The sequence below is a fragment of the Perca flavescens genome, chromosome 20 (genome assembly GCF_004354835.1).
Source record: "Perca flavescens isolate YP-PL-M2 chromosome 20, PFLA_1.0, whole genome shotgun sequence".
NCBI classification, from domain to species: Eukaryota; Metazoa; Chordata; class Actinopteri; order Perciformes; family Percidae; genus Perca; species Perca flavescens.
The window spans coordinates 19441347-19456086 of record NC_041350.1 but is presented as its reverse complement, the minus strand read 5'-3'; the positions used below and the strand labels follow the sequence as shown (position 1 = coordinate 19456086).

At 41.4% G+C, this 14740-nt stretch overlaps 1 protein-coding gene across 1 annotated transcript in view; it reads left to right on the top strand.

Annotated features, from left to right (window-relative positions):
* The window catches only part of spred1 (sprouty related EVH1 domain containing 1), a 36685-nt gene that overhangs the window by 4831 nt on the left and 17114 nt on the right, over positions 1–14740 (top strand). Inside the window, exons 2-3 of the mRNA XM_028566239.1 lie at positions 9327–9447; positions 9577–9627. Coding sequence (XP_028422040.1) covers positions 9327–9447; positions 9577–9627 — 172 coding nt within the window. The remainder of the gene's footprint in view (positions 1–9326; positions 9448–9576; positions 9628–14740) is intronic.

The following is a 14740-nucleotide window of genomic DNA, read 5'->3' as shown; positions in this document are numbered from 1 at the left end:
TGAGAGGGAGGCTGGCTGCTGAAAATCAGACGCTTTGGTGCTCGTGATTTTCCTTTGGCCCTGGCTAAAACCTCTTTGGAACGCGCCAAAACTTTCTCTATGTAGGAAAAACCCTGGCTAGTTGTTGGATATGACCTTAAACCTACATTGTGTCATTTTTTGAGTTGATTCGTAGCAGGAAACCCTATGATCTTTCACAAATATGTACTCATGTGTAATTAATAACTAATCAAAAGTATTCTCGTAAGCGTAGAATCTGCCATTCAGAATCATTCACAATACATACGAGCGACTCGCTCGAATGACGGCAGCCATGTAGCGCCTCCATCTTTAAAATACTTTAGCCAAAGAGGGACGTATACCTCCGCATTTTGACCTCTTACACCTATTGGCGCCGTGACGAATGCAATGGGGAGATTACTCTCCAGGGAAGCGAAAAAGAGAATTAAAAACGACAAGGCGACAAGCAAAGCAACAAGGCCAAAGTTAATATCGGAGTGGCTAGAACAGCTGCGTGTAAACGATGTAGAGAGCTTATTTCGGGTTCGGCCACCGTAGGAGGAAGGGCCAGAAAGTAATATTCAGTTCGTTGTCATATACAATTTCACCGCTAGATGGGAGAAATTCTTACACAATGTAGCTTTAATGAACACTTAGCTTTACTAGCTGGGCTGGTCTTAACTACAGGCAATAGCGTACCTTTGACACAATCTGCTGAGCTGAACACATCTTTGGTTTTGCTTCTGTATTCTTTTGGAGAAGTGTTGCTTGTGACTACGGTGGTTTACAGAGACGAAATGTGTTATTTGTGTTATTTGACAAATATACATTAGGGCACTAGCAACAGCATTTTACTTAACTGGCTGCTTGGCATGTTCTCACATTTTATAAGATTTAAGTGTAGGCTATGTCTAAGACACTTTCATTTCATTGTAGAAATTAAATCTCTCTCAGTTTTTATTGTTTACTTAAACTGAAAAGTTGCACAATCCTAAAAATTATTTTGCGTACAGAGTATTGCTTGTTCTAGTAGAAGCCGTCGTATTGTTTGCGTGATTATTAATGACAGTATTCCTCTGTATAACCAGAATGCTTGAACTGTCTGAAACTGAGACAAGCCAGCAAACTGAACAGGCCTTGTATAGTGGTGGACTGTTCCATTCCCATGGCCAGATTTAGGCCTGGATTCTGTGTATTTTAAACCTGAGCCACTTCCCTCTTATAATTTTCATTTCCTCTTCAAGTATTTTAGGAGCACGCATAATCTGGCATAAATGTCAGCAGTGTAGTTAAAGTGTATTTCAAACCAAATTTCTTTGTTTTTAAGACAAAGACCATATGCTGTCTTTGTAAGCCTAAACTAAAAAACTTGCTGATTGGTTTGTGTCTCCATCACAGCATCCTGATAGCAGGGCTTGTCTTTATTTCTTTGTCAAGCAGGGCCTCTGATGTTCACAGACCATATCTCAATGCCTCTAAGAAGTGCTTTTAGCACTAAGTGTCTGAATTGTGGATATTGTTTTCAGTTGTGCTGCATGCGGGAGCATGAAGGCTGGGCCCTGTTGTGAGCTCTTTGCTGCAGCTGGGCTGAGATGGTTCTTTTCCTGCGAGGCCACAGACATAAAAGGGCACAGATGTAAATCCTAAACCTTGTGTCTTTGATTGAGTTTCCAAACACTTTGAAAACAGGAAGGGGTTTCTGTGTGTGCGCCTGTGCACACACGCACACACACTTGTGTGTTCATTTCTCTGGCAACATTTGGCATGTGTATGTGTTTCTGGGAGAGATAGGCCTGGATCCTAGAAGAGTAAATGTAAGCAATCATAGCTTTATTTTATTAAATCAATTATTGAGTGAAGTTTTCAAATACAATTTAAAATTGGAGGCACGTAAGAACATATATTTTTATCTGCTCAGTAACATTTGATCAGATTTTGTCCTGTTTAGTGGCTATATTTAGAATTGGGAACAGACTGTAATTGTTTGGTAAAAGTGTTTCTTGATTCCTCCAAATCTTAGAGGCAGAGGATGTATGGAAAGCCGATTGAATGGGAATCTAATTGATTTTCAAGATGAACTAATAAGTTGGTTTCTGATATGATAATAATGTTATGTTGTTCCCAACAACAGAGCATGCTGTGATGGTTTACAACTTGTCACAGCAGTTTCTCTTTACATCCATAGCATGGGCCATCATCAAGGTTTGGTGGTTTATCCTTCCCAAGTTGTGCCTGAGTTGTATGGTCTCCCCCCCGCCCCCGGTTTCAGAGTAACTATGACGAGAAGACGCTTGTGTCCCTGGGGACTACTCTTACATCAAAGAAGACCAGAGACGCAGCAGTCGAAATTTGCGGTTCCTCTTTTTTCTTTTTGGTAATGGCAAGCGCAAGGTTTTAATTTTCCAAATGCTTGCGGTTCAAATTAAGATCATCTCAATATGTGGCTTTGATTGATGTTTGAGAATAGTTTTTTGGCATTTGATACACATATGGGATCATTGTGATTTATAGTGCCACGGCGCAGCGGCACCTAGAACATTGTTGTTGGGGTTGCAGGCCCAATCCAGTAATAGAGGGGTTGGTTAAAAAATCAATGTTAGAAACGCTGTCTGAGTGAGCGGTTTTGACATTCATTTGCTGTTTTAGGTCTATCTTTGGTTTGGGCTACAGGCTCATTTGACCCACTAACTGCTGTCTGTGACGAATGCTACCAGAAGCGACTATGATCCGTTCGTTTGCCGTCGTATTAGGTGGTATTTCTGTAAAAGGTTGGTGGTAAATTTGAAGTGTAGATTTGCTGTGTGGTGCAGCTGCAGAGTAGGCTTGTTCTGTTTTTTTTTCTTTTTTCTTTTTTTTTTCTTTCCTGAGTCAGTTGGTAGCTAGGCTGAATGTTCTTGTGAGGGAGATGACTCACCAGCAGCCTGAGGTGTTGAGAGGAGATAGGGCAAATTTCTCTTTCACTTCTCTTTCTATAGCCAACGTATTAGTTTTCACTGCAGCTAATGTAGCAGCCTTGTGATGCTGGCTGCCTGTTGGTGCTTCTGTAGGCATTGTCCCATTATTTGTTCTGTTTTATTAATGGCTAACAGACAGCCCCTTCAAAAGTGTCTTGTTCTGGCTGTATGTCATAATTTGCACAGCATCCATGTTGGTGTTTGTTTTGAGTATGTCCGTGCCCTTGAGTTTGCCACTGGTTATTTAGGGGTATTGAACCGCGGCTAATTGGCCAGCAAGTTTGCACCGTTCAGATTAGATGCACTGCTGGAATCGACGGTCGAGTCCCAGATTGCATGTTATTTATTTCTTCAATGAGGCGTGATCACAGTGAAGGAAACTGCACCACTTTATCCTCCTACAACTTAAGCTCCAAGTTGCCATTTGTTACTCTAGATTTTTGTTTGTGATGGATTACATTTTTATAAATTCTTGACTGCATTCAAATAATACATAGTTTTCTGCTACATTGTATCTGCAAGCGCTGGACTCGTGTAGATCTTTGGGGAAGTTGATCTACACTGAATACATAAGGACTTCTTGTATTTTAGGCTAAAGCTGTGAAGGAGATGTAAAAGTAGCATCTTTTCTCAAAGATAACAGCTGGTGAAGATAGCCACACAGTCAAGTAAATACAGATAATGTGTCACACCCAGAGTAGCTTTTTACGCCATCTTCCATTCCCGCCTCTACTTTCCTAGTGATTGCTTTCCTTTTGGAGGATAATCTATAGAATCGGATTGGGATAAGAAGCTTGTGTTTATTTTCCCCAATGATATTTTAATGACCCCCCTCAAAAGTCCTACAAACCAAAGTGGTCTAGTGGAGCTTGACCGAGCTTGACAGTCTTCCTCCGGTTTTGATACAGGGGAGAGATGGGGAGGAAAAGGGGCGATGGAAAAAAAGAGGTGGAGGGGGCTTTTCTCCTCTTTTCTGATGCTAATGAAAGGAGGAATGGTTTTCCAGCTTTTAGCTTGCAGAGTGTGTCTCCCCTGCAGCATGCTCCGCTGCCTGGACATTGTGGGAGGACAAAACTCCAGGCCCGGGATCCAATAACGTGAAATTTCAGCAGAGAAGCGGCCATTGTGTAGAGAGAGGCAGCCGGGGAGGGGTTGGGTAGAAGGGGGAGACGGAGCGGAGGAAAGGGAGGGTGACTTGGCGAGCACCCAGGGCTCAGGCCACATCCTTTCTCTCTCTCCTCTCCTCCTCTACTCCTCCTCTTCCTTCTCCTCCTTCCCTTCTTCTCCCCCTCCTGTCTTTCTTTCAATACCCCCCCCCCATGTCCCCCTCCCCTCCACCACTCCCCTCTGGGGTGGGAAGCCCAAGGCTGAGACAGGAGCAAAGCATGATGGCATGCTGGAGCCCAGTGAGCCTGGGCCGGAGCAGCAGACAAACGGCCACTTTGTCAACTTAGGAAATGGTTGTCCCAGGATCCCCCTTCTCCAGCCGGCCTCGAGGCCCAGGCCTGCCTGGTCTGCACGTGCTCCACCATCACGCCTTCTCTTCTCTTCTCTTCTCACGTTGAATTTCAAGTGGAAGCTGAATTCTGATTTACCGGTCATGGTGTTTTGTTTGCTCTTTGCTCCCCCTTTAAATTAGCTTTGAAAGAGTAAGATACAGTTCATTGTTTTACTGCATATATTATATTGTATAGATGCCATAAAAGTCTATGCACATCCTATTTGTGAATAGAAAAAGTCGATTCAAATGCGGGTGGGAGCTGTTGACTGTCACCTTGGTCTCCACCCTGTTCCCATCCACAGCCACCTCCTCCTCCTCCTCCTCCTCTTCCTACAGTCCTCTGTTACCCTCTCACCCCTCCCTCTGTTTTTCTCTCCTGCTTTTGGTCGGAAATGAAGTCAGTCATCCAGCAGAATAACTTGGAATAATTTGGAATGGGGGGCTCCTTTCTCTCTATCCCCCCCCCCTCTCCCCAGGCCAGCTGATCTGCTTCCGCTCTCAATTGTGTGTCCAGTCGACTGTGTGCTCCCAGCAAGGGGCGTGGAGGCCAGCCTTTGTGTCCCCCATCCCACTCTGAACTGTGTGTGTGTGTGTGTGTGTGTGTGTGTGTGTGTGTGTGTGTGTGTGTGTGTGTGTGTGTGTGTGTGTGTGTGTGTGTGTGTGTGTGTGTGTGTGTGTGTGTGTGTTGCAGCAGGTTGCACTCAAATATACTTTTGGACCACTTACTGTTTCTACCATAAGAAAGAAAAGAATTTTTTTATATGAGGGAGAAAAAAAGGAAGCGGATGGAACCTTTTTTTTTCCGCTGTTTTAAAGATTTTGTTAAATGGATCTAGCTGGTTTGTTGTCGGTTGAGTTGAGTTGGTGGCCTGCATGTTTCAGAAGTCTACTTTAGAGATTCCATTTTAATTATTGACCATTTAACTTGAGTATTAATTAGTCCTAGGTATTTCTCTTATTCCTAAAGCGAGGTTGACACGTTTTTTTTTTAAGCTAGATGCAAAAATGTGCGTATACACAGTCCACTTCACTTCCTCTCAGGGCCCAGCCCCCCTCCCTGTGAGTGTCATGGTTGCTGGCATGTGTGTGATGGTAGGTCTGAAGGGTCAGGCCCTGGTCATTGTGCCCTGGTCATGGCTGAGCGACACCACCGTCTGCCTTCTGTTCACCCCAGGGACCCCCTGCCTGACTGACTGCCCCTCCTGCACCCATCATCCTTTATTGGGGGCCATAGAGGGGTGTAACAGCGGCAGTATTTCTCTCATTTACTGCCTGTTATATTGCTCAAAAATGCTTTTTTTTCTCCCCCTTCTTGTGTAAGGTTAAGCACTGCTTCTGTGGCGCTGTCATGAGGTGTAACCAGAAATGCTGTTGCTGGAAGGTTGCAAGGGGAAGTTAGTCGTGGTTGTGTTTTTCTGTCAGTCTCCCACGACCAGTTACTGTTTAAGCTTGAGGGCAGCACGTGAGAGAGAAAACAGACAGTTGTGACATGAGTGCATTTAGTGCATAAGAGATTCATAATGTTGGTTATTCGATACATTCTGTCTGTCTGTTATTGTCCAGCCCTGCTCTGCGTTATTATTTGCTCATGTTTGATTGGCAGAATCATTTGAATTATGAAGATTATAATAACAAGTAAAAGACTTCCAGTGTTGTCCCCTGCTGTTTACACCGTGACTGACGAAGCTTGCTAAGAATGTAGACAGATTGGCAAGGCATCAACTTTGAACAGGCAGTAGTAGCATGCACAGCTCTACCAAATTTAATATGATTGAAGGATTTGATAGCCATTCAGTCTAACTAATTGTTTGGATGTATTTATTTGTGAAGACTTATGGGAAGGTCAAAATGAGAAAACATAATCAAGGATAATCTAAAGAATATTAATAAATTAGAAGTATACCATGATATATACAGTCAGCTGCTTGCGATTAGATATATTAGTCATTTTACAAACGTGTTTTTGTCTAATGACAGATGCGTGCCAAACCACCTTGCTTGGATTTGAAGCAGTGCATTTGCAGAAGTACTCCTTACTTCTTTTCTACCTTTTTAAAAGAAATCAATGTGCTTGCAGCCTGGTACATAAAAATGTACCAGCAAGTCAGCTAAGCGTTGGTCGCTACTTACCAACAAACTAAAATGTCATTCTTCTCAAACCCATATTCCAAATATTTAATATCAAATTGGATAGATTCAGTTCTCAAAAGAAGCGATTGAAAATGAGAAGGTTCGACTAAACTTTAAACCTGAAATAACTGCTTTTTTTGGCCGTGGTGGGACAGCGGAAACAAGCTTTTAACACAACATTGACATATCGTCACCTTTTAATTTGGTATGGCAAACTTGTTAGCAGACAGCTGCTTATTTACACGTCCAGCAGTTACGGAGCAACACTATCGTTCATATGGAGTCATGTTTCTGGCCACCTGATGAATGTAAGTGCAATATTCACTCTCTTTTAGCTCTATTTCCTGGTCTCTCCTGAGGGAAATATCTGGCTCTTCAGCTGCTAAATGCTTCACTATGTTCACCGGCTAGCCACTAACTGTATCTGTCTGGCGTTTGGTGCTGAGAAAGTAGTATATAGTGGGTTTATCAGAGCCTTTTCGAAAAAAAAAAAAAAAAAAAAGCTGCCTGCTGTGGCTAAAAAGGACACCATGAGAGCTAAAGAATGAGCTGAAACTCACTTTAAAGCCAAGGGTAGCTGCAGATTTGGGTGATAATTCTGTCTAGGTTTATCACTACCAGTGACCCTTTTACATACATACATACATACATACATTGTTAGTAGTTATTAGTCTAGAAACAGTGTGAACAGTGTGAACAGTGTGAACAGTGAACAGTGTGTTTGTGTTGAGAAGACCAGAATTTGCCACAGTGAAGTGTGTGGTTTTTCTGTTTTGTCGGTTGGTTTGTTTTTAAGTTATCCATATTTATCATACACATCAATCCTTTGAAAGAACTTTGGTCAACTATTACCAGGTGCCAGGATATCAAGGCTTTCACATGAAGAAAAAAAAAATAGCTTCAGATTTAATGCTCACTGGCTCTTGCATTAATTACTAACCTGGGCACTGAGGTTTTCCAAGGGTGTGGAAGGCAGGAGGGCAAAGGTTAGCACAGTGAAGAGGCAGTAAGGGGGAGGACACGGCCATTCTTCTTTTAGAGCAGTAGCTACTAGGTAACTGTGTTGTCAGTTAGTGACATTTTTCTCCCTTAATCACTGTTTCATATTTGGCCACTATTAGAAGAAATTCTTCAGGAAATGTTTCAGACCCTGTGACGACATCTTCATTGGTCAACCCGGACGTCGGCCAGAGAGCAATGTGTCACAGGAAGACATCCGGCAGTCACATTCTTCCCTCTCTTAGCGGGTTTCTGTCAGCTCTTAGATCTTCCCCAGCCTTTAATATGTTACCAGGAGTTTCTGCAAAATGCTGCCCTCAGCACACCCTGACCTTTGTCATTTCCGGTGGCCCAGTGCAGTCCGTGTTATCTAATCATGGAAACATCTGACTCTAAATGAAGGGACAGAGAGGCAACTGAGGTTGGGAGGGAGAGAAAATGGAATTAGGGAAAATAGATGTAGAATTGATAAATTAATAGGCAGAATTAAAGTAAGGCATGATATGGTCCGCTGATATGCTGTATCACCAATATAGTGATACATTCGGTTGTGCTATTTTGGCAGAGGTCCTTTCTTTACTGCATACTTTTTATATTAGGATTATTATAATGGCAGTTCAGCCTTTTTCCAGTTTGTGGCTGTTTGATAATGCATGTGTTTATGTTGCTGTATGTCTGAAAAACCTGAAACTTTATGCATTTTTATACACCCTGCCTGCTATTACCTGTGCACTAACCTCTGAAACTAAAAGCATTTTATAATACAGTGAATAACCTCACCTCATGTTTCATTCCTGCATCTAAAAAAAAACATATTTGGGCTTTTTATTAGTATGCTTTCTTTCAGTTACGTAGTTATTTATTATACGTGACTAACGTGATCCAAAGCCGTTGTAGGTGACATGAGAAAGCTAAGTGAGACAACAGCAGCATCATCGGATATGTGAAAGGAAAGAGGTTCATGTGAGTTGGAGCCCCTGTCATGTGTTGTCTAGTTTGAAACCACCTGCTTTTGGGGGAAAGGTTGGAGATCAGCAGCAGCCAAAGCCTGAACTTGGCCACATGGTCAGTCACCCTCCTGCCGGGGTTAAACATAAACTGACAGCTTCAGACTTTAGGAATCTAAGCCTTTAGTCGGTTATGTAATGCACTAAACCTAAAATATACATTTAATTCAAAAGTTGAATCCTTGCCTTTGCTCCTTCTCATTCTATTTTTCTATTCTAGATTTTAGGCTAGCTTGTTGCTAGTAAAAGCCTCTGACACCACCCAGATTTCCCCGTAGTTTCATTCTGTTTTATGTAATCTCAGTATCAGACTAGTCGTGTGTAATGTTGCATGTGCAGAACTCTTTAAACCCTCAAATTGTTGGACAAATGTGATGTAGACATGGTATGCTCATCTTCTCGCTTTATCTTATCTGTGTGTTTATGGTGTGTTCCTCGCTACACATTCACTAACCATTTTGTGTAGGCTATGTGTACTGTAATAAGACTTGTTTATGCTGCGGTTGAACTGAATTATGTGGGTTGATATTTCATGCTGTGTACTTTTGATGATGTTTAGAAATAAGATGGTCACCAAAAGAAGGCCCTCAAGGAAAAAGCCCCGGGAAATGTTTGAATGCTGATTGCTACTGATGATGTTCACTAAAAGCATTGTTTTTCTCTTGCCCTCTCTTCTTATTCCTTCCACCCTCCTCATCGTCCTCCCTTTCCTCTCCTTCCTTTCCTCCTTCACAGTGACAGTTATGCGCGTGTGAGAGCAGTGGTCATGACTCGGGATGACTCCAGTGGTGGGTGGCTTCCCCTGGGGGGCGGAGGCCTAAGCTGTGTCACCATCTATAAGGTCAGCCGGGCGGAGGACAGCGGCAGCACCCACAGCGGAGGCAGCGAAGGAAGCAGCAGCAACCTCAGCCCCTGTAGCTCCAGTCCTAGTCCCAGCCCCAGCCCCAGCCCCAGCCCCAGCCCCAGCCCCAGCCCCAGTCCCAGCCCCACCGCTGTGGAATTTCACATCAAGGGCGAGAGGCTCAAAGACAAATTGGTAAGGGAACCTCAAGCTCATAATGTGACAATGTATTAGGTTATGCTACGCTGCATTTAAAATAACAATGACTAAATAACATTTGGTTATTTAGTCAGTTCCTCTCTTTCACACACATTCAGATGCCCAAACCAGAGACATTGTCTGCATTCTTTTGGATGAGATCTCCCTGTGCCCCCCTTTCCCAGACTCCCCTCTCTCTGTCTCACTCATTCACACACTCACACACAGGAAGTGGTTGTTTGGCTTTCCTCCATGGCGCAGGTATCTGAAAATAGGAGCGAACTGCATGATGCTGTGATGCATGATGATATCATCATCAGGGAGAAGGGCAGATTACTCAGGAGAAGAGAATGTGGGATGAGGGATGTGGGAACGCACAAAGAGCTTGGAAGGGACTTAAATGATGGAATAGGGGCTGGAAATTCACACTCACTCCGGTTTTCCATGAGTACACAAGTATTTGCCTACTTTTTTTTTTTTTATGAGCATTTCCTTTTTTCCTGATTTTTTTATGTAAAGACTGTATGTGTCAGTAAATTAGGCCAGGAAAATATGTTCTGGTTATTCTCACAGTAAAAAAAATAAATCCCAAATGTCTACATGTGTAAAACACTCTTATTATAATATAGATAATATAGTTAAACTATGAGCAAGGAAGGTTTTTAGACATGCCATGTGGCCTGACACATTTTTATAAACGGTTAAAAAAAAAAGTAAAGCCATTTCAAAATGTATGTAGAAAGATTCTGGTTACATTCAAAAAGCAGGGATTTTGTGGTATTGCTGCAATTAACAATTCTTTTCATTTTCTAGTCAGAAAATGCAAAAGAAAAATGCCCCAACACAATTCCAGAGCCCAAGGTGACATAAACCCGTTGCTTGTTTGACCGACCAACAGTCAAAAACCCAAAGATATTTACTTAATTAACATATAAGACAAAAAAACAACAAAAAAAACACATCCTCACATTTGACAAGCTGAAACCAGCAAATGTTTGGAATTTTGCTTGAAATTGTCTGTCAAAGAACAAACTACTAACCGACTACTCATTTCAGCTGGAAAATCTTTAAAAGTCTACAAGGTAAGCATTACCAACGCAATGCATTGCAGGATTTCCTTCCAAACTCTTTGCAGTCACTGTATTTTATATATGGACGCAGCTGGGTCTGTAGCAACACAATATAATAGTGTATCGCTAATTTTCGTTTATAGGCTAACAAAATAAAAAATAAATCAATATAAGATTATATTTCTGCCTCAACAACATTTACGGAATAAAACTAATAATTAACGTTTGCATGCACAATGTCACTAGTTGCAGTTATACCAGCAGTACAGGGCTTCATTCACAGACTGTGAAATGTCCTACAGCAGTGAAACATGTGGAGCTTACTCATTACTAATGTCTACTCACTAACAACAGGGGTTTCCCTGCCATTATAAGGTTTAGGTGCAGCACCCGAGCCGTTTTGGGCAGCACCTAAGCCGAATGAATGTAACTAAAAGACTTTTTTTTTCAGATTTAATGACTGTAGTTGTACTTTTTTAGCAAGTTTTGTCTTTACGCTTTGAGTGTTATTTATGTATGGTCTGTCCTAGCTTTTCCAACATTTTAGACACAGATATGGTAATAATAATGGTCCAAAATTATGTGGAAAAAGAGATGCAAAACTACCACGAAGGGAAGCAAACTGACTACAAAGAGAGAATGACCAGAGACTGAAAACAACCCCAAAGAAAACAAAAATGACCAAAAAGAGACACAAAATGTATAGGAAAATTGTTTTGTTTTTTTCTATTGAAAAATGTTGGGGAAGGACGCCTAAACCCCTTGCCAAATATGTGCACCTAAGTCTTCCACAAACTGAAGGAAAATACTGAACATGTTAAATAATTTGAATTTCAACACATATTTTGGCACCATGTATAACACGTGCACATACAAGCACATAACCTGCAAAGTGCATGGTCATTCTGGATCCTCACAAGTAACAATGAGGCTCGAAAAGATCAAGTTGTACATTGTAGTTCTAATCCTTGTGGCTTTTGCTGTAAAGTTGCTGTAAAGCTCATGATCTTCTTGTCACTGACTCATTGTGCTGTATATCTAAAACAGATCCAGTAGATCCGGGATAATCCTGGTCTGTGGTAATGAGTAGAGGTCGACCGATTCATCGGTTTTGCCGATTAATCGGCACCGATAGTTGATTGGTGGAACTATTGTTATCGGCAAAAATCCATGCAGATAGTTTTTCCTGGTTGCGTCCGTTGCTTGTCATTCATTACACAGTACACGAGAGCCGAGAAGAGTCTGCTGGCATCATGCATTACAATAGCGGCCTCTAGAGGCAAAATAAAAACTATCAATGATGCCTCATGTTGTTTATTTTCGACACGTGTTACTGCGCGCTGCACGGAGAGCACATGCTGTGCGGAGAAGGCTGACATCAGATGCGCGTTTAAAGCATCGACAGCAAAAAGGTTTGTTATATCATTATAAAGTTATTCATTTGTTGAATAGATGCTGCATTAGTAGAGAAAGAACAGCACAACAGTAGGTTTGTTTGCTTTCGAGGCTGAGATGACGCTAAACATTAGTAGTAGGCTAACTAACCTCAAGCGGTTAAACACTGACAAAAATGAACGCAAGTCCGACCCAAATCGTCCACGATCTGTAGTAGCTGCCGCTGGAGAATTGAGATGTGTAGAATCGACAGCGCATTTATTTTAAAATCCTCAGCGGAGGAGCATCAACAACTCCCCGAAGAGACTGGAGAGAGCGAGCGTTATATGGTGGAGAGACATAGAGAGAGACTGGAGAGAGAGAGCGTTATATGGTGGAGAGACATACAGAAAGACTGAAGAGAGGGAGCGCCGGCGCTAGAACAAAGCCGTGAATCAGAGAAATAAAACGTGTTTTCGCCGATTCATCTCTAGAAATGCGACTGTAGCGAGCATGTCACTATCACTAACGTTATCCACATTTATATTTACACGCAACAAATGATATATCCAGCTTCAAAAAAGTCTAAAAGTCGGAAGTTAGAATGAATGCATTGTGCAAAGAGTGGTTGCTATGGAGACGATACACAGTGTTGAGTTCCGTTGCTCTGATTGGTTGTAGGTCTATCCTAGCCCAATGGAGCGGTTTCAGACTCACATTCTGACTAGAATCTGAATAGGACCCGTTCTCTTAATACATCCATGGTAGGACCAGGTCAGGCTAGTTCTAAATCGTTCTACAGAGAAGAATGGCGTCACTGTTTTGAGATTTGGCATACATTTGGGCCTTTTTTGAAGAAATGTAAATAGTTTGTCCTTTATATGAATTATAATGCTCATTATGTTTATTTTTGCACTGGATGACTCCAAATATGTAGGAGAACTGTTTTAGACAACACACATGATTGTGTAGCATTGCTGTGGGTGTAATATCAATAAATATGACATTATTATTTTGATTATTGGCAAAAGCGTCTGGATTATTTTTGAAAAAAAGTATGTATTTTGTCAACTGTTTTATCCAGTATAAATTCTAAATACTATCGGTCGATTAATCGGTTATCGGCAAATACGGCACAACCTAACTATCGGTATCAGTAAAATCCACTATCGGTTGACCTCTAGTAATGAGAGCGTAAATTGGTGAGAGAGAGAGAGAGAGAGAGAGAGAGAGAGAGAGAGAGAGAGAGAGAGAGAGAGAACCGTCTGTCAGGAGCCCGACAAGGCCACCATGATGCTCAGAGTCTGGTGGCTCCTGGCGATCCAACATAAGAGGCTTGTTACAGCAGGGCATCTAAATCACCTTTTTTTATCTTCTTTGACATTTGTGTGTTTTGTTTTTTTGTTTTTTTTTTATAATTCAAGTTTTTTTATTGCTTTTTCCTTTGGTGCATGACAGTTCAGAGTATCACATACAGAGAAATTTCCTGTTACAATTCAAACCGAGTCTAGGCCATAGACAGAGCAATCAAACAAAAACAACAATAATATACAGCATATATATACACATAAATACATACAAACATATGCATATATACATGAAATCAGGTACAACAAGACTATAACATCAGCAGCTTTAGGGGCACATCAATATTGGAATACTTAGCAGTGTTATTCATAATACAGGTTTATCAGTCAGTGTGATGTATGTCCAGAAACTAACCCATGCTGGTGCTTCATCTTTTTTTACTTTGCTTATCCTGTTTAGCATATGCTCATATGAAGCTGTTTTTATCATGTTGTTGGCCGATTCTTTTAATGCCGGGATTTTAGGTGTTTTCCAATGCTTAAGTATCGACCTGGCAGCTACCGTAATGCCAACCATGATTACAGAAAACTCTTTACTTGACATGTTATGTAATTGACTTCTGTCACCTAATAGGCAGAGTCTTGGAGATATTGGTAGGTTTCTTCCGGCCCAGTTACCTAAATATTCCAAAATGATTCTCCAGAACGGCTGGATAGCTGAGCAATCCCAAATACAGTGTATTAGAGTGCCTACTTCTATCTGGCATTTCCAACACAAATTGTTATTCATTACTCCCATTCTGTATAATCTTAAAGGTGTCCAATAATATCTGTATATTATTTTATATTGGGTGAATTTCCCTTTCACTTCCCTTATGTATTTCCCTTTGTCAGATACTATCTTCAGCCATTCCCTGTCCTCCATTATACATCCTAGGTCTTTCTCCCATATAACTTTTAGGTTATTACAGTTGTTGCTGAGTAGTTGGTTGGTTGTTTTATAGAATACAGAAGCTCAATGGCACTCCTTGGGTTGTGTGAAATAGTCCAAGATGTGGTTTCCGACTGTGAACTGAATCGTGGAAATACAGCTCCTGATTTGTAGGTACTTCCAAAAATGATCTTTCCCCTTGAGCTTGTATTTTCTAGTTAAGTCAGAGTATGACACAAACAGGTCCTCTTCAAAAAGATCAGCAATGTTACATATACCATTATCATGCCATTTTTTCCAAAATACTGATGTCTTCCCAATTTTAATCATGGAGTTATACCATAGAGGGGAGTAGGATTGCCATGGTGTGAAAGTTTAAACATCTTATGTATTTTAGTCCAAATTTCTTTGGAGTGTGACATGATAGG